At 46.4% G+C, this 23,995-nt stretch overlaps 1 protein-coding gene across 2 annotated transcripts in view; it reads left to right on the plus strand.

Annotated features, from left to right (window-relative positions):
• VPS35L (VPS35 endosomal protein sorting factor like) overlaps nucleotides 1–23,995 on the plus strand; it is a 476,592-nt gene that overhangs the window by 187,435 nt on the left and 265,162 nt on the right. For both annotated transcript variants that reach the window (XM_085629064.1, XM_085629063.1), the window contains 4 exons: nucleotides 6,363–6,443; nucleotides 12,360–12,422; nucleotides 19,206–19,291; nucleotides 20,561–20,641. In XM_085629064.1, coding sequence (XP_085485190.1) covers nucleotides 6,363–6,443; nucleotides 12,360–12,422; nucleotides 19,206–19,291; nucleotides 20,561–20,641 — 311 coding nt within the window. The remainder of the gene's footprint in view (nucleotides 1–6,362; nucleotides 6,444–12,359; nucleotides 12,423–19,205; nucleotides 19,292–20,560; nucleotides 20,642–23,995) is intronic.

Genomic DNA, 23,995 nt, shown 5'->3' on the forward strand with positions numbered 1-23,995 from the left:
AGCTGCAGTATTCCTGGGAGAATGTTTTGAAGGATTGATAAGGAGCCGTGGGGCATGTGTGAATTCATTAACAACCTTTAAGCTTGACTTAATAATACCTTGCTCGAGATTGTGGTCTGAGGGACGTCTATCTTTTTTTTTTTTTTTTTTTTTTTTTTTTTTGAAACCGTTTATTGCAGTTTATAGAAGTTACAGGTATGGGCCTACAACCACACGGCCGGCCGCTAGAGCATCATAAGCATATTACATACATACAGCAAAAAGCTTTCTCAGCGGTGCACAGTAGAAAGACAGGAGTGATCAATGGTGCAGGCCTCACAGCTCCATGCCCACAGTACGGTTCCATTTTCTTAACGCAAAACAACGTAAACAAACCACAACCGCAAGGCAACCCTCGATCCAAAGTGACAACACGTGCTCCATAAGTGGGGGATCCAAACCAGCAGCAAAATTCTGAAGAGGGGGACGGGAGTAGATCAGGGACTGGGGGACCGCGCGCCCGCGGCCAAGGGAGGGGCGCCATCTAGGGAGACGGAGCCGGCGAGGCCGCCGGTAGCAGCGGCGGCTCACAAATACCCCCGCGGTAGGCGTTCCAGGGGCCCCAGAGTTTCATCCACGCCCCAGGCTTACCCCTCGCCACATACACCACCTTTTCACGAAACATACACCAATCCATATGCTCTTTCCAGGCCGACACCGCAGGGGGCCTCTGGGATCCCCACAATTGGGCAATATCACGCTTGGCTATCATGTATCCCAGAGTCACCCACCGCGCCTGCGGGACCGAGTAGTCATTTGGTTCCCAGACATTCAGCAAGCATCTCCTCGCTTCAGGCAGCAGCGCGACACGCGTAACCATTCGTTGAACCTCATGCACACCACGCCAGAATCGCTCCACCTTCGGGCACTCCCACAGTATATGCATGAAAGTCGCCAACGCACCACAGCCACGCTTACACATTCCATCACCGGCAAAACCCATACGTAAAAGCCTTGGCCCCGTCACGTAGACCCGGTGAAGGATCTTGAGCTGGACGAAACGAAGGCGAGCCGGGATGGCCACCTCTTTCGGAGAGGCCACCGCGGAGATCCAATCCTCGTCGTCCAGCTCCAGCCCGTCGGCAACCCAAGCCTCGCGGAGACTAGTCAGCAGACACGATCTATCGTTAATCAATTTTTTGTATATGAGGGAGATCGTGCTGTCCGGGACATGGCCATCTAGCACTCTGTCCTCCAGGGGGGAAGACTCCGGAATGGATGCAACATCCGGGAAGACGGAGCCCAGCGCATGGCGGACCTGTAGGTACCGAAAGTACTCACTGCCCTGCAGCTGAAACTCCGCCTGCAGCGTCTCAAAAGTTTTGAATCCCCCCCTCGTCCAGAGATCTCCCACCGTGCTGATTCCGATCGTGTCCCACTTCTCGAAGCCCTTCGACGTCCACAGGGAGCCCAACCTCTCAGATGCATACAGCGGAGACGCTCGGGTCAAACGGTCCTTCCACCCCATAGCTGCATTAGCCGCGTGCCAGACACGCACCATGACACGCGTCGGTCCCGTCAAACGGGAGTCTGGCGCGCCAGAGTAGAGCGCTCGATTATAATCGCCACCGGGCAGAAGCGTCCTGTCCATCTCAAATGCCGGGTTCAAGGCGGGCCCGTAAAGGCCATGATTAATTGCAGCTAGTTGGGAGGCCCAGTAGTACCGTTTGATGTCCGGGAGGGCGACCCCTCCATCGTACCACGGGAGCGTCAATTTAGCCAGAGCAATACGCGGCCTCCCGTCCCAGAACAGGCGCCGCTGGAGGCCCTCCACCTCGCGAAAGTAGCGTGCCGGGACCAGGTCCATGGTATTCTGGAGGGCGTAGAGGAAGCGCGGCAGGGACATCATTTTAAATAAGGCCGCTCGGCCGAGCGGCGAGAGCGGCAGACGCCGCCAGCGCACCACGTCCTCCCTCAGACGCTGGAGGGGGGGCAGCAAGTTCCGCTCATAGCGGGCCTCCGGGTCAAGAGTGATATATATACCCAGGTACCGGAAACCCTGGGAGGCAATCTGGATCGGACAGTCCCGTGGCAAGACCGGGGCCTCCCCGGAGAGCACATAGACACAGGATTTCGCCCAGTTGATGACCAGGCCTGAGTTGCGACCGAAGGAGCGCAAAACATCAACCAGGACGATCAGTGACTTGCGCGGGGAGGCGAGATACAAAAGGATATCGTCAGCATAGAGGGACACGCGGTCCTCATGCTCGGGGGTCCAGCGGAGACCACGGATAGAAGGGTGCCACCGCAACCACTCCGCCAGGGGCTCCATGGCCAGGGCGAACAGGAGAGGCGACAGGGGACATCCCTGTCGCGTGCCCCGCCCCAGCGCGAATGGGGCAGATACTCGCCCATTCACCACCACCTGCGCCAACGGGCCCGAATATAGCAATTTGACCCAGCTGACGAAACCCGGGCCGAACCCAAACTTCGCCAGCATCGCCCAAATATATGGCCATTCGAGCGTATCAAACGCCATGGTGGCGTCCAAGGACGCCAAGATGGCCGGCTCCCGCACAAATGGGACACGCGCGAGCACCCCGTGTAAGCGCCGCAGATTAAGCGCCGTGTTGCGGTGTGGTATAAAGCCCGATTGGTCTTGGTGGACCAAATCGCCCACCACACCAACCAACCGGTTGGCCAACACCTTGGCGAGGATTTTGGGCTCCGCGTTCAGAAGCGAAATCGGCCTATAGGATGTGACCCGCTCACGGGGCTTCCCCTCCTTATGGATCACCACAATTGTAGCCAGACGCTGGTCCGGCGGGAGGGAGCCCTGCGAGTGGGCCGCAAGGAACATCGCGCGCAGGTGGGGCGCCAACACATCCGGGCGTAGCTTGTATAGCTCAATGGGAATACCATTGGGGCCCATGGCCTTGCCGGATGCAACCGAGCGAATAGCCGAGGCAATTTCGTCCGAGGTGGGCGGGGCATCCAGCGAATCCCTGTCCTCCACCGTAAGGGAGGGCAGTGCGATGTCCCGAAGCAAGGCATGGGAATCTTCCTCCGAGCCGGGAGAAACCGGGGAGTAGACTTCGCGGAAATAATCCGCGAAGCAGGAGACAATGGCTTCCGGCTCAGTGACGCACACACCATCCACGCTCTCAATCAAAGGCACCACGCGGCTCGCTCTTTCCCTCTTGTCCAACCACGCAATCAATTTGCCAGCCTTGTCACCCACATCATACAATCGCCCCTGCTGCTCTCTACTGAGGCCCCTGGCCGCCTCCGTAACGAGGGCCCGATAGGCCGCCTGCTTTAAGTGCAAAACATGCAACTTGGCGTCTGTTACCCCGCTCCCCAGGTCACCCTCCAGTTCTGCAATCTCGGCCTCAACCCGGGTCACCTCCTCCCGCTCGCGCCGCCGGGCATTGGAAATAAAGGAGAGGGCCTCCCCTCTAAGAACCACCTTGAAAGCCTCCCACAGGGAGATGGCAGACGGGACCGACCCCACATTCTCATCGAAATAGCGCTGTAAGGATTTGATCAAGTCGGCACGAATGGTGGGGTCGCGCAAATACCATGCATTGATCGGGGCCACCCTGCCATCCCCCCTCGGGAAGACATCGAAATGCACCAACAATGGGGAGTGGTCTGAGATACCCCGTGCCAAATGGCGCACCTCCCCCACCCTCCCTGCCTGGGCCGCCGGGACAAGGATGTAATCAAGCCGCGAGAGGCTACCATGGGCCCCCGAGTGGAAGGTGTACTGTTGCAATACGGGATGCTTTAAGCGCCAGCAATCCACCAGGCCCAGCGTGTCTAAAAGGCCGGGCAGCCACGCCTGTGCCCGGGGGAGGTCCCTAGGGGGATGGCGATCCATAGACCCAGAGGCAACCGCGTTAAAGTCCCCTCCAACCACCAACAGGCCACCCGGAAGGTCCAGAAGGAGGCGCCCCAGGTCCGCAAATGTAGTGGCTTGTAACCCAGGCGGGACGTACACTGATATAAAGATAAACACTCTACCCTCCATTCGTCCCACCAGAACAGTGTAACGTCCCCTCTCATCATGGCGCACCTCATCAATCTCCAACGGGAGCGAGTTCTTGACCATAATACCCACCCCCCGCGAGCCCGAAGTGAAGCCGGAGTGGGCCGCCAAACGATATCCCCGCCGATTCATTGCATGAAAGGTGTTACCTATAAGGTGTGTCTCCTGCAGGAAGACAACATCTGGAGAAATACGTTTTAAATACTGCAGGACCACACCACGCTTAATCCTATCCCCCAGGCCGTTAACATTCCATGACAACACAATCAAATCCCTACCCCCCATCATACGTCAAAACAATCGGTCGCCCCCCACCGAGCATCTTAAAAACAACAAAACAGTTGCGGGTTTGCCTTGCGGTGCTAACAAACAACACACCCCCCCCACCCCCCGGTCCCAACAGAACTCCCCCCTCCCTGCACCCCTGCATGAGCCCAGACAGCCCCCCCAAAGTGCAGTGTGCCTGTCGCCCCATAGCTAAGTACTAACTAGTCCCCCCGAGGAGGAGGGAAGCCCCCAGCAGACCCCACCCGACCTCCCTGGGAGGGGAACATACGAAAGCAATATATGGTAAAGGAACAATATCCAGAGCAAGGCCTATACAGTCACCCCTCAATTCTGATCCGGCGGGCCCTCCCCGCCAGCCGCGCCCCCCCCACCCCGATCTCCAGGCAAAGTATCTAACCAGTCCCCAGCCACCTCGGGCCGGTCGAAGAAGTGCGTACGGCCATCCACCTCCACCCTCAGCTTAGCCGGAAAGAGCATTGAGTACTTGAGGTTTAGGTCCCTTAGGCGACGTTTAATACCAAAAAAGCTCTGTCGCTGCTTCTGGACCGCCGGAGTAAAGTCTGGGTAGAAGTTTACATCCATGTTGTCCAGCCTGACCGGTCCCTGTTGCCTGGAGGTCTGGAGGATGGCGTCTCTGTCCCGGAAATTAAAAATCCGGGCAATAATAGGCCGCGGCGGTGCACCGGTCTTAGGGCGGCCCCCAGGGACCCGGTGGGCACGCTCCACCGCAAAAAGCTTACTCAGCCCCCGGGGCTGGAGATGGGTCAGGATCAGTTCTTCCACGAAGAGATCTGCCGCCTCCGCCTCTCGGCCCTCCGGCACACCAATAATGCGAACATTGTTCCTCCGGGCCCGACCCTCGGAATCCTCCAGTCGCCGGTCCATCAGGGCGCTCGCCTGGCCAAGCCGGCGCACCTCCTTCTGGAGGGCCACCACGTCCGTAGTGAGGCTCGTTGTGGTGTGGGCCAGGGAGTCAACTCGGTCGTTCGTTTTTGACAAGTCTGCCCTCACAAGGCCCACATCCACCAGGACCGAGTCAATTTTTTGCGCCAAGGTATCGAAACGCTGGTCCACTGAGGCCTTCATCTCTGCGATGGCGCCCATGACGTCCCGGAGGGTCAGATCCATCGGTTGGGCAGGCGCCTCCGTCGGGCCCACCAGGGATGACCGCGATGTCTCCGGAGAACCCTTCTGGAGCGTATAGCGATCCATACTATTGGCCTGGTGCGCCGTGCCACGGCGGGTTGTCTTCATCTTCGCCCGGTCGCCATCTTGTTTGGTGGACATGCTGGCCCTTCCACCGTCGTGCCAAGATCTCCAAACGGGCCGCCACACCAAATCACGGGTGTCAGGGGGGGGGGCGGGGGCGACCACCGGGCCGCGGGTCAACCCACCGCCGGCGGGTCAGCCGGGCACCTGGACAAGGCAACACCACCGCACCCCGCTCCGCAGCCCGACCCCGCCTGAGGCAAGGAGGGCGCAAAAGCGAAAGTGAAAGTGCGGGGTACGCGAGTCGCCCAGCCCCGCTCGCCGCTGTTATTCACTTCGTCCCCGGATCGCCCCACTACTCCAATCCGGGGGGCCGGCGAGGAGAAGGCCGCAACCTTCAATCGATGCTCCCACCGGTGTTCGGGGTCCGATTCGAGCCCAAAGAACGGGTGGCGCCTCAGCTCGGGTTCACCGACACAGTCCCCTCAACAAGGACAGGATATCGCCAGGATTAATTCAGGAGGTCGCGGAGGTCCTCGGGAGCCTCGCACCTACGCGGCCATCTTGGTTGCGCGCTAGGCTCCTCCTTGACCAGGGACGTCTATCTTAAGAACAATTGTAACTTGATCAGAAATATCCCTGGAAGAAACTAATCCAAACCATAGTGCACATAGGATTGTAAACCAGGAACCTCTCCATAGATCCAGACCTTTTAACAGTTAAGAAACAACCTGTTCAATGAACGGGGTGAGGTGCATGCATTAATTCATTATGTTGATATATTTTGTAGTACAGGTTTATCTTTCCTGATGCAATTCTGCATTTTACATTTTAGAAACGTGAAGTTAACACTATTTTGGCTGATGTTATCAAACATATGACTCCAGACCGTGCTTTTGAAGATGCCTATCCACAGGTAACTTTTCTGTTCTTTGGTTCTGAAGACAATCTGTGAATTATGGTATAAAACAATTTAGAAAACGTTTATTGTATAAAATACACATGAATCTTATGTTACCGTTTTGTTTGTGGTCCTCAAATGCCTTTGGGCAGGGGTTTTTCTGGAGTTTGGAATCCCCATTGTTCTGGGCTCCCTGAAGCTTCCCTCTTTCCGACGTTGTGTGTGCATTATAAAAAAATATATAATGCAAAGCCGTGCTTTTGTGCAGACTGTAGCATACTTGTGAGCTTGTTGTGGTTCTGTTCCTTCAAATAGTCTGTCTGTGTGTCTACATGGATGACAGAAATGGAGGACAGCCTTATCATTTGATTTTCTGTCCTCGAGTGCTTGCCCAATTTCTAGCATGTCTGGTTTGATGTCTTAGTGTAGCAAAGTGTATGCATTTGCTCTCCCTGTAGGGCGAACTAAATAGATGTTGCCTGGGTTTGCAGGCAATAGCTTTGATTCCTTATTCTGGCTTTTCTTTTCCAATCTGAATGTTGGTACACCAGGTTCTCCACAAGCATCATGACCCCCAACCTCAGGGGGTTCGGAAACTAGAACTACCGAAGTTTATCTGAAAACCATTCAGTCTAGAGTGAATAAGGGTGAGGATGTTAGTCATTGATCAGGTATGCACAGATTTGTCTGTGTGGTAGCCCTTGCTCCCATAACACCTACTTAGATTTAGGACATCCTTACAGCTTGGGCTAAGGAATGAGTATAGTGCACAGTGGAATTATTTGTGTACCCAGTCACCTCTGAGTACATTTTTTGACTGTGTACCTACCATGAACTACTTATTTTTCGTTACATTGTTCTTAAAGAACACTGCACTAAGGACAACTTTTGAAATATTACTGATTCATTACCTTATCCCTAGTCATCGATGGTATAGTCGTATCAGATATAAAAAGGCCTCTGGAACCTTGCTGGTAACTTAATGGCTCATATACTGGCTAAATGTACATGCTTCAATAATCACTCCCTACTAATCATACAGGCATGCCAAGATTAAAGATGTCTGCTCCAAGATGCTGCTCAACAGAGTAATCTAACCTAGTTCGTTCTGCAGGTCGCAAATATTTGCTTGCTCTGATACGGACATGTGTAATTAAGTTTATAAAGCGCATTATGCCAATAGGCGTCAAAGTGCTACCATCAAAAAAGAAGCTGCCAAAGAGGATAGCCTTATGGAAGGGAGAATACATTAGTTTTTAGTTGCTTACATAAGGCCATGTGAGATACTACATTGGCAATGTGGATCGGCAGTGTTTCCACAATTTGCCACTTCTACCAGAGAGGTTCGACCACCCAATGTATTCTTCCGGAATCTAGGCATGATCACCTTACTCACAGTGGAAGATCTCAGTTGTCCCTTAGGAGAGTACCCGTGGAAATACGGACCTCAGGGGTAACGGGCCCTGGAGGTACACCTGATGGACCATGCCGAGTGCTTTAAAGGTCACCGCTTCATGACAGGAAGCCAGTGCAGAGAGTGGAAGCCTTTCCTAGCTAATAGGCATTTAGGTACATTCAATACCAGGCGGGCTGCTACATTTTGAATGGCCTGAAGTTTATTGAGCAATGACTTATTAATGTTTAAGTATAGTGCACTGCAGTAGTTAAGGCGAGACGTAATGAGTGCAATAGCTACTGCTGTTCTGAACTCCACTTGTATCAGAGGAAAAATATTTTTAAAGATTTTGACGATATGAAAACATGAACTTAAGGTCCTATTGACCTGGGTATCAAAGGTGAGCGTATTATCGGAAACTACTGGAGTAGGTAAGGGGCCACATGTCTCTGGCCAACACAGCTCTGACCTCACTGAATGCTGTGCCCTAAAGACCAGGACCTGGCTTGGCAGTTCGGGCTGGACTGTTCCCATGAGGCACAGGCTCAAGACTGATTTGCATATGACTGGGTTCAAACTGGAACGGCATGGTGAGCAAACAAACGATGGATTTAGACCCAGATCTCTGTACTGGGGTGAATGTATGACATTGCTCTGCATTCTGTCCATCAACTGTTGTTTTTGCTAAAGACCAGGATCGCCATCTTTTTGGCCTTCAATTTGACAGTTTCCCTTCATCCTGATACCAATATCCATCATACAAAGTTTACATTTCTCTGCCAGTGATTGCATGTCGTCAGAAATTGAGACGATGATCTGGGTGTCATCTGCATAAGAGATGACCTAGAAACTGAATGACCACACCAGTTTTGCTAGTGGGGCCACATAAAGATTAAACAGGGTGGGGCTGAGGGAAGTCCCCTGCGGCACCCCCACAGGGGAACTGAAAAGGTTCTGCCCTGAAGTCGCCACTGCTGATGGTCTGGGTCCTGTTGGTAAGAAAGGAACCCGCCAGAGCGGTATCCCTCACCCCTGCCTGATGCAGTCTTTGCACCAAGTGGGATGGGGATACCATATAAAATGCCACTGGCGAATTCAGCATAACCAGGATGGCTGTGCCACCCTGGTCCCCCTGGCAATAGATCTAATCTGCCACCGCAACCAGGGTGATTCAGTACTATGACCACTTCGGAAACCACTCTGTGAAAAGTCCAGAAGGTCCTGAGTGGTCATAAACTTGGTCAATACCTGGTTAGTGTACTTTTCAAAGATTTTGGCCGGTGCAGGCAGAAGTGAGATGGGGCACAGGCTTTTTAGGTTATCTGGATCCCCATTCAGCTTCTTTTTAGGGGGATAACTACTGCCTCTTCCCAGATTTGAGGTAATGCTCCTGTAATTATCTGGTTGTAGACCCTTTCCCAAAACGTAGCAATCTAATCTGGAACAAGTTGTAAAACTCAGGGGGGGGGGGCAATATAATGAAATGAAGGATGACCATGTAGTCAGTTTTGCCAATTCTCCTTAAATTGATATCTTATAATGGCAGTCATGTAAGGGAGGACTGTAACACAGACTGTAACACAGGCTGTCCCTGCAGATCTCGGATTCCCCCCTTACTCTTTATTGACCCCTGTCTTATGGACTCACAAGATAAGAGTGGACCTCTTTTCACTGCCGACATAGCAAATCAGAATAGGAATCTAAAAAGATAAATTACCTACACAATTAAGGGGCATGCAGAGTTAATCAAAGCTGCCAGCTTAACACATGTTGTAAAAAATATGCATAAATCTTACACTTCCTTATAAATCCCATCACCAAGCTCTGCGGCCCATAAGAAGATAATTTCATCTCAGTGGTCATCATGCACAAATGGAAATACTTCCCATGTAAACTCAAAGCAAAAACTATCACACCCACACAGTGTAGTATGCTTTCCTTGTGGACAGGCGCTTCAGCTCCCCTGGCAGTAAGCCCTACATGAGTATTATAATACAATACTGTACTGTATGTGTATTTTGACGGTTACTTGAAATCAGGTTTAGAGTATTGTGTGAATTCTCAAACCTCTTAACAGCTAGCTAGGCGCTGAAGTTCTGGAGCAATTTAAAACCCTCTTTTGGGACAGTTCGGCTCTCATGAGGCTTGCTCGCATTTGCTATTGGTCTGCTTCTATGTTTATAAGCCTTTTAGCTCCTGCTTTGAAAGGCTATGTAAATTACAGTTTTACTTTCCTTTGAATTTTCCTTTCCTTGGAAATAACATCTTTTGTGAAAAAAACTTTCTGGAAGCTATTAATGCCTTTGATTTCGAAGACTTTGTTTTAACGTTCAACTTGTTGACTACTGTTATTTAGTTGCACATACACTTCAGTTATTGTCTTATGCAGAATGTAACAATTGGGATTATTACCTCGGTCTAACATACCCGTCTTGCCTACGTTTTGGGTTGGTGCATTGCTGCTGCACTCACCCTGCCTTCCAGAAGGTGATTTCTGCTGCTCGTGGGGCATTGGTGTTTAGGAGGTGTGGGTTTTTCTCTGTGAACTCTGCTGTTCTCCAAATGTTAAAGACGAGGAAAAAATAGTCACATTCATATTTCCTTTACTTTTCTCTGCCTGTATTTTCCCAGCCACATTTCTGCACTTAATGTTTGTAGTGGGCAAAGGAGAGCCAGTGATATAGTGTGCGGGCATCTCAATGTTAGTTAAAATTAGTCTGAACTTCTCTTTATTGCTTATCCACAGAGGGTCTATCAGGTAGCAAACACTTCATTACTGGGCTAAAATCTGCATGCAAGCCTCTTAGGTTTCCCTTTGAGCGTGATTTGTCTGGTCTGTTGAGTTGGCATCTCCTTCAGAGACAGAAGGCAAGAGAAACCTGGTCAGAGTAGACAATTTTGGCTGTTCTAGATGACCTATTATTCTAGCCCAGGAACAAAACTGTTTTCGTCTTGATTCAAGATGCTGAGGATGATTTGGAGCCTTTATCGAAAATGTATTTGTATTTCTTCTATTTCAAACGTACTCGGACACCTAGGCTCGATAGAGGAAACCAAACAAAAATAACTCCTCAATAAATGCAGAAACGAGAGACCGTAATGCAGAGGTGAGCCTAGGCTTCATGCAGGGAAAGCACTGGTGAGCGGTGGAGACAATTGCCTTTGTAACCTGCTGTCACCGTGCACTGAGATGGCTCAAGTGTCTTATCAAGTCATGCCAAAGCAGCCTGCCACATGGTGGAAGGTGATGGCTGCATAGATCAACAACACTGGCCGTTTCGGATAGGCCACAGCGGCCTCATGCTTACCTCCAGATGTAAAGAACAGTAATAGAAGTGCTTCTGCCTCACAGTGCCTTCAGTGGATAAAGAGTGGATGATGTTGTTGAGAGTACCTCTGCACGAAGAACAGGGCGGTGAGTGCTTCTGAATTATGTGAGAGGTGGTTGGAGATATTGGTTACACTAAAGAGAAAGCAGCAGGCAATATCCTGCACTCGTGGGGAGCACAGGTTGGAGGAAAATACTCTGCTGTACTAATGGGAAGAAGTGGAATAAGAGTTCCAGCATTAACAAGAAGCAAAAGGGGAGAGAGTTCCTGCACTAATGAATAAGAAAATGTCTTTAAACCAATGGGAGGATAGAATTAAACCTTAGCCTAATAGATACAGAGGAGTGATAGATAATACACTTATACCAGAGTGTAGAATAGAATGACACTTTGTTATTAAAACCAGGGGACTGATGGAGGAGATAAAGGCAGTACCCTGTCGAGGATAGAGACCTAAGCACTATTGAGGGGAGGATCAGTAGAGGGAATGGTGTTAGGGTACAAGCAGTACCTATGCTGAGTTCATTTTGGCAATAGCATGCCCGTCCGCCATTTTATCAGGGTGTAAATGTCACTGTTATCTCTTTAATATCTGACAAAACAAATCAAGAAACAATGATTTTATTTGCTGCTTCATTTTCCTTCATCCAGGTTACCAACAATCCCCCCCCCCCCCCCCCCACACCCCTCTCTGGATTGCGTTTAGAGGTGACACTCTTATAGTCAAGCTTACTAGATCTTGTTAAAGATCAACAGTGAAACAGATCAGGACAAGAGCCCAACTAAAAAAATAAAAGAAGGAAAAAAAACAGCAATACCGTTCTGTATATTAAAGATCCCTGAACTGTCTGTAGGTAACAGGGTTTCAAGTGATGCAGTGTATTTTATCTGATTTCATGCAAGAAGTAGACTTTAAATTTGGTACAGGCACATGGTCCACTTTGTATGTGCTGTTCTCATGGTCCGGAACCTGTTCAAAGTCTCACCTTTGCCTCTTCACCGCTTCTCTGTAATGAACCACAGATTTGGATCGGCATGTGAACGGTTGTTTTCCACGTGATGCCTCATTTTCTTCCACAGGTTAACTATTTGTACTAATGCACATGCTGCGATTGTTAGTCTTCCAGTATGACTGATACCCACTCCCGCTTATGTAAAGGACAGGCGAATATGTAATATTTATATATCCAACATTCTTTTTTCCAGCTGAAGTCTGTAATTGAAAAAGTGATTGCCCACTTCCAAGACTTTGCAGTTCTTTTCTCTGTGGTAAGTTGGATTTTAGATCAGTGCATTTGCACAAGTCTCATGGTTTCTGAAATGTTCCATATTTCATTCCTCTACATGCAACACTGATGAATTAAGTCATAGCAGTTCCAATATCTTGATGTCTCAGACTCTCCTGTTGTGCTCTCCTATACTTGTATTCTTTACCTCTCCATCCCCTAGTCACCCGACTCCTCGAATCTCCAGTAAATAGAGATCTTCCGAAACGATATCCCCATTCCAGTGCCTGTTCTCCCCCCCCCCCCCCCCCCCATTCCAGTGCCTTTTCTCCCCCCTCATTCCAGTGCCATTTCTCACCCTCCCAGCCCCTCCAAGGATAAATTGATTCAACAGAGCTATTTTGCTCCTGAAAATGCAACATCATTCTGCTTATTTTCTGCCCTTCCTGGAGTGTGTTCTCCGCGAGCCTGCCATCTTTACTCTGCTCTCTTGTGACTTAGAAGACTAGGCAGACTTGCAGCCTAATTTCTGTCCTTTTCCTGGGCTTCCCATCTGCATCCATATTTGGGAGTGCCACAGATCAGCTTGCTTTTGTTGACTTGGCTGAAGGAGTTTGTGACCCTTTTGGAGCTCCTTCTCGGGAATATTCAGTATTTCTCCAGGGTCCGTGTAGGTCCCAGTTCCTGGACACAAAGGCTGATTGCAGGAAGTGGATGAGACTCTCCAGATCAAGTGATGCACGTGGCCTTGTAGCTCAACAAACTAGGAGCCCCATTGCTAATTCATCTTGACTCCAAATGATTTTCTGAAACGTGCTCTAAGGTTTTGAGTTTGCGAGCCCATCCGGCAGTGGGCAAATCTGAAGTGCAAGTGATGTTAGGAGAACCTCGTCTTCTTTGTAGACCTTCCTGCGCCCCACATTAAAAAGGCTTTGCTAGTACACATTTTATAGATTCTTCAGAAGTTTGCTAACAAGAGGCAGCAGGGATATTCATAAAACAATTATGGAATTAGGAAACATAAGTGTATACTTCTTTTGCACTGCAAAATGCACCACAGTTTGTTTTGAGACCTTTGTCTGAACTGGAATGTAAGGTACACAATTCTGGGCAATTATTTAAAAAAGATTGACAGAAAGAGAATTGAAATCTAATTGTTAAGTGTACATTCCTCATGGGGCAGGAAAAGGGAGGTGAAGTATAATGAATGGAATTTAAGAAAGAGTGAAATGCCGGTCTTTCAGTTTTGATGACCTTGGGTAGAACACAAATGTCATATAAAAATCTTCCTCAGCCATTATAACTGGGGCTGAAAGAGGCCAGTACTCTAGAGTAATCGTTGGTGACAGTGTTATGTTAGTGTGGTGTCCATGTACATACAAACTAAGTTTTGTCTAATCATGCCTAGTGGGAATACGCAGATCTATGGATCTTATTAGCTGTCAAATTACTAAAATAATAGTGAAAAGTGAAAGGGATGCATATTGAAACTACCTGCATTTTTTTGTACTCTAAAGAACAATTTGGGCTTTAATAACTAATCAAATATGCTTAGTTGTCATTTTTCAATATAAATGAATAACATTTTAAAGGTGTCATCTGGTAGCTGCTACAATTTGACCTCCTCTTGCTGTGTGCTTAAATCTTGGCATCTGAAGAGCCAGGCTTGTGAATGAGTGCTTTGGCCTATATCTGGACAGTGTCTTTTGGTGGTGTACAAGGCCCATGGCTCTACATTGCTTCAGGGAAAATGAAATCACCTCTTGAACCATCATGTTTAAGATGAGGACAGCTCTTTCTATGTAATTTTACTTGCACTATATTCTTGCGTCTGAGCCGGCTCCTGCTGCACAGTACAGTGAACCGGAATAAGCAAATTGACAACATGGATGCTAAGATGAAACCGTAAATATCCTATGAAGGCGGCACAGTTTTTGCTAACTTTGGGTGATAATTACAAAATATGACAGATTCAAAAATGTGCCTCCCATGCACTTTTCAGTCCAGACCCCTCCGGTCTTAACCTCTGGGGCCATCATAGGGGCATGCCCCAAGCCAACCGCCCAGTTGACTGGAGGTGGAGTTTGGACCGATGCCTCGTTAATGAAGATCTCCATTTTAGCATAGATTTAAGCCAGCACTTAAACTTTTTCATTTGCAGAATTGCAGTAAGCATATCTAGACCTCGTTTCTGTTCTTTTTCTTCAGTTACATCACCATCTCTGTATCATTAGCATGTATATTGAACTGCAGTGTTAACAACTTGATAATCCAAGCCATCGGGGAAGCTAGCATCCTTCTGCAGTGATGCAGTCACACGAGGCTGCAGCAGAGAGACAAACTGGCTAGGTCTATCTTTTTCCAGGAAGTTGAGGACCGTTGTCCTCCAACATTTGTCCTGAGCAAACATTCTCTAATATCCAGAAGTGTTAATCTTTCCCATAAATGAGACCGGGACCTGAATGTTTATGACTAATGGCTTTAGTTGATCCAAGCGAATTTAACTGTTGGCAGACCAGACCACTTCCTCCTTGACTGTACTGATGATTGGCAGTTTTATTAAGAAAAAAAGGCTGGCTGTAGGTGGACCTGTCCTTGGAAATCAAAGCTGTACCTCACTTGTACTTCAGAATTGGAGTTAGAGGAATGTTGGATATTTCAAGATCAAATAACGATGAAACCTGCAGAGAGAAATTAGTATTCATTGCAGCGTAAGATGGCCACAGGCTTTTGCATGGTGGCCGAAGACTATTCAGTTTTCCTGAAGCCATCTCATTTTTCTTGGTAGAAAACTAAGACGAATAGTTTTTGAGTTTTTCCTTTGCATTCGGTCACCGGACGTATTTCCCAATACGCATGAAGGAACTGTTGATGGATTAAAAGCTAAGTTTGGAAAGGATGGGGAACTGAGAAAGTGCAAGCAGGTCAATCAAGGTCAGAATGAAAAAGAGGCATAGTCAAGGGAAGGGGAAAATACTATATATTTGGAAATGTTGACGACCTTTTCCCCAACAGGACCTATAAGACTATCAGTCGGTTACTGTGTCATTAGGATTATATCCTCTCAGAGGTTCATTGCCCTTTTTCCCTTACTCTTGAGAGGATCACAAAGAGTTTGGGAGGCAGTCTTTGATAATTGAGTGCTCCATATCGTATGTTGCTAAATGGGGACCTATTTTCAAGAGGGGAGGGAAAACTGAGGAAGGGTAGAGGATCAGGGATACACTCAGCCAGTAAAGAAACATGGTGGGTTTGGCGCGGTGAAGAAGCAAGACAGAGACTGGGTTAAGGGCTTGGTGGCTTCATTTTTAACTACAGAAAGTAAGCTTGTTTTTTCTGGGGAATGTTTATTTATATGTTTTGGTCACTTATATCGCGCACGAATCATCCCCAAGGGGATCTCTCGGCGCTGGAAAAAAAGAGATCAGCGGTCAAAAAGGGGAAGAGCAATTAGAAAAGCCAAGTTTTAAGCATTTTTTTAAAAAATAATGCCAAGTTTGAACATTGGAGGATTGATTCAGGAAGGCTGTTCCATAGCTTGGGGGCCAAGTAAGAAAAGGCACGACCCCCCCATCCTTACCTTCCTAATTTTATGATCACACAATGTTTTGCGATTACTAGATCTAAGCTGTCTTGTAGGCTGATACCATTTAAGTTTCTCCATAAGATAAACCGGCCCCACTCCATGCAGGGACCTGAAGACCAGACACATCATTTTAAACGTGGCCCGTTTCCTTACTGGCAGCCAATGTAGTTGGCGTAGAAGCAGCAGAGAGGGAGTTCGCGCAGGCTTATCAAGAGCAAGGCGGGCAGCGGTATTTTGCACTACCTGCAATTTAGAAAAGAGGTCCTCCCTGATTCCCACCAGTAAGGAGTTGCCATAATCCAGGCAACTCATTAATGTTGAGAGAGGTGTCGTCTTATAGTCTCTTTTACTCAGAGAAACAGACTGGCGTCTTCACTCTCTTCGACGCGTTGTTATAAGGCTCTGGAGGGTTTAGGACCAAAATGAGAGACAATAAAAACAAAGAGCAACATACAGACGTTATCCAGAGGTCCTTAAGCTAATAAGGGGAAGGGTGTGAAGGGAACCTTCACCTGAGTGCCACCCACAGTGTTGCTTTTGGCTTTATGTACTACACTCCATGTTACGCGCAGCTTATCACGCCTGACACCGAACGAGCAGCTCACTCGCCTCTCTACCCGACTTTGCAGCTCTGGTCCCCTTTCGCCTAGCAGCCCCCACATGCTCTCATACCTTGCTTAGCCACGTCCCTCCTGGAACGTAACTTGACTCTTCGCAGCGCCGAACAGGGTCCAGCTCCCTCTTTTGGCTCGTTCTGGTAACTGTCTTCTGGAACTCCGTTTGCTGCGGCATCTCCTCATCTCTTGGCGGCTTTCCGACCTTCTTCTCCTCCGGCTGGCTGTCGTCTACAAACCAGTTCTCCGGGCGGAAGCCATCTGCGCTGCCTCCTAGGGTAGAACTCCACTTTACGTCTTCCGCGTCGTCGAGCTTCAAGCTCATTGGGTCATGATCGGGGAACGGGTCCCAGAGTCCACGATCCATAAAGGCACAGTCCATGTTTTGCACCATGGATGCCGGCTGAAAACAGAGGAGAGGATATGGAGAAAGATAAGGGGGAGAGGCTTCTGCGTATGTCTCCTGCTCCATTGCCTCCTGTTTCGGCACCTCGTGACACTGCCTTTATTCCGTTTTTTATCCCAGTTGCCCTTTAAATGGTTCTGTATTTCTTTTCATGATCAAGGTGAGATTGAGGAACAATTAGGCAAACTGCCGCACCTTGTGCCTACTGTTGCATATAGATCACTATCTTGTATTTGGTTGATAAATATCAAGATCTGTGCAGGTCCCCGATAATTGTGGAGTTCTTCAGTTTCCAGAAGGTACAATGTAGCAATCCTTATTGCCAGAAGTGCATTTCCCATCCAGCTATGCCATGTACATAATTTTTATATCTTGTGGTCTGATTCTACCTGTGCATCCTGTAGTCTGGGGATATGCAAGGACCTTGCTCTTCAAGGCATCTTTTGACTCGTACCTTCAGTGCATTGTTAAGCTTAGAATTGCTTCTATTAAATTAAATTGTGGGCATTCACCCTTTGTTCTGTTCCCATTTCCAGTGTTGTTCTGCTTTTAAATAGTTCCTTTTTTCCTCTCTTTCTTCTCAGGTCACCCTCTACATTCAATTAGTCAATACATTTGGACTTCTTATCTTTATTGCATTACTTTGTGTGCGGGTCATAATATTCACCAAACTCCTTATCTTATTTACTGTACCCGCCTGCACTCTTTTTGTATTCAGTGTTCTTTGCTCTGGTTCTCCTGTCCTTGGTCTGTCTGAAGCAATTCTCTTCTTTGATTAACAACAAGAATGCACCCATAAATGTGTAGGCAGCTAGCTTGTCCAACATTCTTTTATTAGTCGGCTGTCAGGCCGTCATAACTTGCTACCCCCTCCCCATCCCCTGGCATCCTATTAAATTATATCTATGCTTACATCCTGGTCTTTTGGATAGTATATAGCACATCCTGATGTCTTGGATGGGCCCAATGTTTCGTTGGAACTTCTCAGTAATAACTGTCTGATTTGGGACCATTATAATTGTGTCTTGGGTTTCACAATCAATGCAGCCACCAGCCCATGGGCCAATTAAATAATTTGAAACAAAAAGTAGCTACATATACACAACCACTTGTACATTCTATGTTTCAGCCTTGTCTAAATGCAAAACTAACAATTGCTAAAATACTAAAACGCTCTGGTATTAGCCCTACATTTGCCTCCCCTACTCACATTCTCGTGGAAAATTAATAGCTAAACATGAAATTGCAAATCCGGTTCAAAGCCACAGGCACCATCATGGTTGAGTAAACTTCTCAATACTTTCAAGACCGTAGTCAATCTTAACTTCCTTTAATGATTTTCCATAACGTAGCCTAAAGGAGGCGCAACCCAAAGATACCCTAATTTGTACGAGCGAGGGAATTGGACACAGACTTCCCATAGCTAACTAGAAGCTGTAGAACTCCCAAACATTTGCCATGCAAACAGTCAAGCCCTCGCCAAACTTAAAGAATCCTAAAACTAGTTCTCTCTATAATGATGAAGAATGAACAGTCCAGGAAGACCAAACGTACCAATGAAACATGAAGTAAGAGCTTGGATACCCACGGGTTTAAGCATTATACAAAATCAATGCAGTGCAACGCAATGACTAGCATACTTTAGATGTCTAGAAATAATTTGATATCTGGGCCATACATACAAATGCATGCTGAATTACCCCACACCTCGCTTAAACATCAGTTTATCCCTTGTTAGTATGTTACTCACTACTATTGTGTTGTTTTGCAGGGGTGTAATGGACGCTCCCGCAATCCCTGCTGTGTATGGGATAAATCCAACCCTTCAGTGGCCCCCATTCAGCCCAAGGCCTATGAAAATCTGTGATATGCCACTGCGTCGGGAGCCCTCATTTCAATGAGTCTGGCCGTTATACGTGCAGGAAAAAACAATAATGTTGACGGGGCTCAGTTTGGGAAAGAAGGCCTCTATACATAAATATGTATCGCACCTGCAGAAGTGCACGTTGGGAAGCACACACCTCGAATAGGGAATTTACATTTGCATTAATTAAAAGCAACAACAGGCAGACTAGTTTGGCCCCTGAACTGAACAATATCCATGAACGCTTTTGTTTACTTATTGCACATTTCACTTTTTCAAAGGCCTACTCTCACAGTAAAGCATGGTGTTTAGAATTCATTTATTTCCTGACACAAATTTTTTTTCTCCTTTTTTAGGAGAAATTCTTACCTTTCTTGGACATGTTCCAGAAGGAGACTGTGAGGGTGGAGGTCTGCAAATGTATCATGGAAGCTTTCATCAGGCAAGTATAATGTATTCTAATGAATTGCAGTGCTACCTGGAAAATCAAAGCCTACCAGTGAAGGTTTTTGGATGAAAACTAGCATACTGCTTCATGTGCCCCTTGGCATTCGGAAGATATTCTTTGTAGCTTAGGCTTGAAAAATGTAAAATTATTTTTGAGTGAGATGTAACTGCATAGTTGTGAATGTATTCCCAGTCACCAATTACAGTTTCAGCTATAGGGCATGTAAAGAAATATTAATTTGATGGAAAATTCTGCTGCTAGCAAGGCCAAAGGACATTTTCATTTATCTTCTGTAGTGTTTTTCATTAAGAACTTGAAAGTCCCAGGTGTAACCTAATTAGTCTTTGCTGCATGCCTTTATAAAGTTGTATATAACAGTTTAGTTTAATGATGGATCCACATCAGCATGCTTAAACTTTGAGATACAGTCATGAGGTACAAAGTAAGCTACAAAAGATACCTAACAAATAGAGGACAGTGGTATCTTAATCACCCCATATGTGTGTATCAGCCACCTGCAAAAATTGGGCAGATTTCTAAAGATTGTTTAGCTACATAATTGGTTAAATTATGTGGCGGTGTCCTCCCAAAGGCTTCCATGGTTCATCCACAAAGGTCCACCCTATAATATCACAGTTTGTACAGAGAGTGGCAAGCATGTTGTAATCCGAGGCATGGTCGCAGTGGAGCGTGTAGAGGTTGCTTAGACTTGCCACTGGTTAAAAGATTGAATTGTGAGGGCAGTGTTTTCTCTTCTTTCTTAAGAAGCTCTAACTAGGCAGTTTTCTTCCCCGTGGGTCAAATGCATTCACACAAGGCTTTGCTCCAATACCTCAGGGTTTGTTTTTCTTTGTAAAGAGTAATTATTACTAGTATAGAAGGCCAGCCAAAGTTGGAACAGAGAACCACAGAAAAAAGGCAGTTGTCCTTCCAAAAAGTTTTCAAGGTGCTTGCGGCAGTCCTGCTTATATGTGGCAGAAATTTTCAAAAGAGCAAGAAAAGACTTTTAATTAGTCCATTTTATTGCTTACAAGAGGGACTGTCCATGTAGAAACATATTTGTCATTGGTAGGAAATGTCTGACTGATCCCACAGGTTTTTGGCAGAATTTGCATGTTTATATCGATTGCTCTAATTTTTCAGTGTACGATCATTAGTTGGTATTTTGCGCCTCATTCTCTGTTTTCAAGTGCAAAAGTTGTTATGAGTTCTTTTGCATAAAATATTACTCTGAAAGCATAATTCATGCTTTATATTTTACAGAAATCAGCAAGAATTGACCAAGGATCCTGTCATACTAAACGCTCTACTGCATGTTTGTAAGACCATGCATGACTCTGTAAAGTAAGATCAAATTATGAACCAAAATATGACATTATTATGTGGTGTTGCATGATTTAGAAAATGTGGAACGTTGTCTGGTTCAAATTATGGTTATGTATCCCAAAGTGGTTTTTTATTGTTTACTCATGTTATGTTAAAGTATGTTTTATATCTCACAAGGAGGGTTTCTATCAATACCTTTTTCTACTCATTCATGTGATATATGTTAATCCTAAATGTACTATTTAAAATAATTATAAATAGCACTTCTGTTCAGAACATTACATTGATGGTGTCAAATATATTTTTTACATTTAAACTACACCTACTGGTCATACTAAGTGCATATGTAACTTTATTGAGACTAAGTGAAAGTTGTTTGAAGTCTACTTTTGATTTTCAATCTGAAGTTATATCTTTTATGACCGCGCTAGAACTGGAATACAAAAAAGCCAGGGAACTTAAAATTGCATAGGACTAATGGGATGTCTCAGTGGCCACAATCATAGCTTTTTTCAAGACTTGGCAATTAAAAAGCAGTACATTAATTTTAAAAAGCACATTGGTGTGGGTTTGTGGTTATACGCGCTATTTATGGACTCACTGATGCACATAAGCACCATATTAAAACAATTATTATGTGATCTGAAGGTTAACTCATTAATTATCATAAATCAGTGCATGAAACTGTTTTGGAGAGTTCTGTTACCCTAACAGGTCATCCTGGCACAATCTGATAGCCAGAGGAGGTAGCAGCTGGCGCTAGTGAAGGAACAGGTAGGTTTTACGTTTTTTCTCTGAAAGCATGCGAGGTTGGAATCAATCTGGAAAGTCTTGTGGGTGAATCTCTCAAAGATTAGCGGCCACAAAATGGGAAGGCGTGACCTCCTATTCTTTCCCTCCTGGAGGAGGATGGTTCGAGCCTAAGGTTCTAGAACAAACCTATGGAGAGATTATTTTTTTTGTAGTCTCTTTATTGGTTTTCACAGGATAAAAAAAAAACAACATTTGGAGCATCAACATTTCCACATTTATTGAAATTAGAAAAAGAAAGCCATCAATAGTAACAACTTCCCATCTTCCCACCCCCTTTGCTTCTCCTGTCATGCCCTGATAAAATATAAAACGTCACCCATAGTCAATGAAACAGAACAGATATTCTGAGCCCTGTGGTCCCCTCATAACTGTGAACAGTTCATTCGGTACCCCAAATAGGAGAGCCGCAATGCTTAACTAGTTTATGCATATATGTATTCTCCAGTTTCTGCTGTGCTCAACCCCAACAGGGTCTCCTACTGGCCATCTTCCTTCACCTGTCCACAAACTAACTCATTCTAGGTTAAGGTGCCTGTTCTCCTCTCACTGTTCCCTCGGCATTCACACCAGGTCCTGGGGTTTCATGCAAGTCAGCCAGCATCGCCACCAATACAGCCAGATCTTCTCCAATTTATTAACCCCGTTGTACATGTTTCATCAGCACTTATTCTGCCACCGCCCATTCTGATGTATCACGGAGTCAGTTTGAGTACCTTGCGGGAGTAGCCCCCATCAATTTAATTGACATACGGCGTTTTGCAAGCAAGAATCCCAGTAGAAGAAATTTCCTGCTTAGTATCTTGCTCTCCGGCATCAGTATCAGGCTCAATAGAACACTAGGGGGTGTGGGTTGCAGGTCCCAATCAGTCGCCTTATTGAAGCTCTCTACTATACTGACCCAGTATTGTGTTCGAGATGGGCACTGCCACACCACATGCATAAAATCTGCTGCAGGGCTCCCACAACAGGCACATCTGTCTGTCCACGTATTCTCAATAGTTTGCAAGATTTTAGGTGAGAGATACACCTGGTGTTTGTAATTATATTGAATCAGTTTTAACCATGTTTTTGAACACAGTCTGAACACCAGCATGGACCTTTTCCCACTTCCGGGCAAGTAGGGGTTCCTCCAAGGCTTCCTTCTACCTCTTCGGGCATTTGGTATTATTCTCGGTAGGTCATCTGTTAGCGTCCGATAATTGTGTGAAGTCCATCTACCCCCTCACGCCAGTGATATAAGCGATACCAATAGTGTCAATGGCGCCTCTACATATGGAGAGATTTGATGAAGTAAAACAGCCCCCTTTTTTGGAGCGCAATGTGACGGATGCACAAAGCCTTAAAGATGGACCACTTGGCAACTGGAAGTTAGTTGAGAGCAGAAAGGTGGTGACTATTGGTAGGGTTAGGAGACAACGTAATCGTAAGAAGTGCAGCATTGCTCTGAATTGCTTGAAGATGGTGTCTACACTAGGCAGGGAGTCCAAGGTAAAGAAAACCTCTATCGTGTAGTTGTGGAATCTGCAATCATATCATCCAACACAAGATCAATCCAAATATCTATCCTTTCCATGTATGGTCTCCTGTTTCTGCACGTGGTCTACAGTGCCATCTGCCATCATGTGTTTTCCTCGATTCCCCCAAGAGCATTACTCTCCCCACTTGCCTCCATCTCTGATGGACACAACACTCTCCTCTTCCTGTGTGCTCTAGTCATGACTTGTCATCATCTATCTGGAATTATCCCCACTCAAAAATGTGGTCACCCTACAAATTGATAATTCTAGGTCCCCACCTGTCCTTTTTGATTTTGCAAGCCTCAAGTCTGTGTCAACTTGGAAAGAACTTAGGTGGAGCTTCTGTGCACTCTGATCTTAGGAGATGTTTAGTGACCATCCATCTATATGTAGATGAGTCTCAATTGTACGAAAGAGAGAATTCTCTGGATTTTAAGTTAGGTGGCTTTCACACCAACCATTTTTGTATTCCCATCCGAAATATGTGGGACAGTGGCAACAACAAGGTCACTGCCATTGTAGTGTTAGTGTAAGGGTTGAATCCTGGGAACACTCTAACCTTAACACATTACATGATTACATGACAGTAGTTGGTTTGCTTCACACTGCAGTACACTATAAAGCAGTCTGTGTCCTTTTCCATTGCATTCCCTCAATAGAGTGATGGCAGTGGTAGGATGAAATCAGCATCAGAGTCTAGCAATTATTTGTATAAAATATGGAGATACACAATCAGTTTTGTCCAGTGACATAATAAACAGATGCACATAGGTACCATTTAGAACTCTAAAATCATCTTTTTACAGTTTGTAAAAAAAGAAGTAATTTAAATATTTTGCTCAGGCTTTATCTATGTCACTATACTGCGCCAAAATGGATGCACAAAAATGGTATGCATTATCTTGAAAAGGGTGGGAAGAATATCTTTTTAAGTGTGAAATTAACATTTAAATGTTGATCGACAAAATTGATCTTAGAACACAAGGAGAAACAAAGAGTAAAAATAATAAAAGAGAAGAGGAATACTAGAATGTCATGGTTG

The sequence above is a fragment of the Triturus cristatus genome, chromosome 10, assembly GCF_964204655.1.
Source record: "Triturus cristatus chromosome 10, aTriCri1.1, whole genome shotgun sequence".
NCBI lineage: Eukaryota > Metazoa > Chordata > Amphibia > Caudata > Salamandridae > Triturus > Triturus cristatus.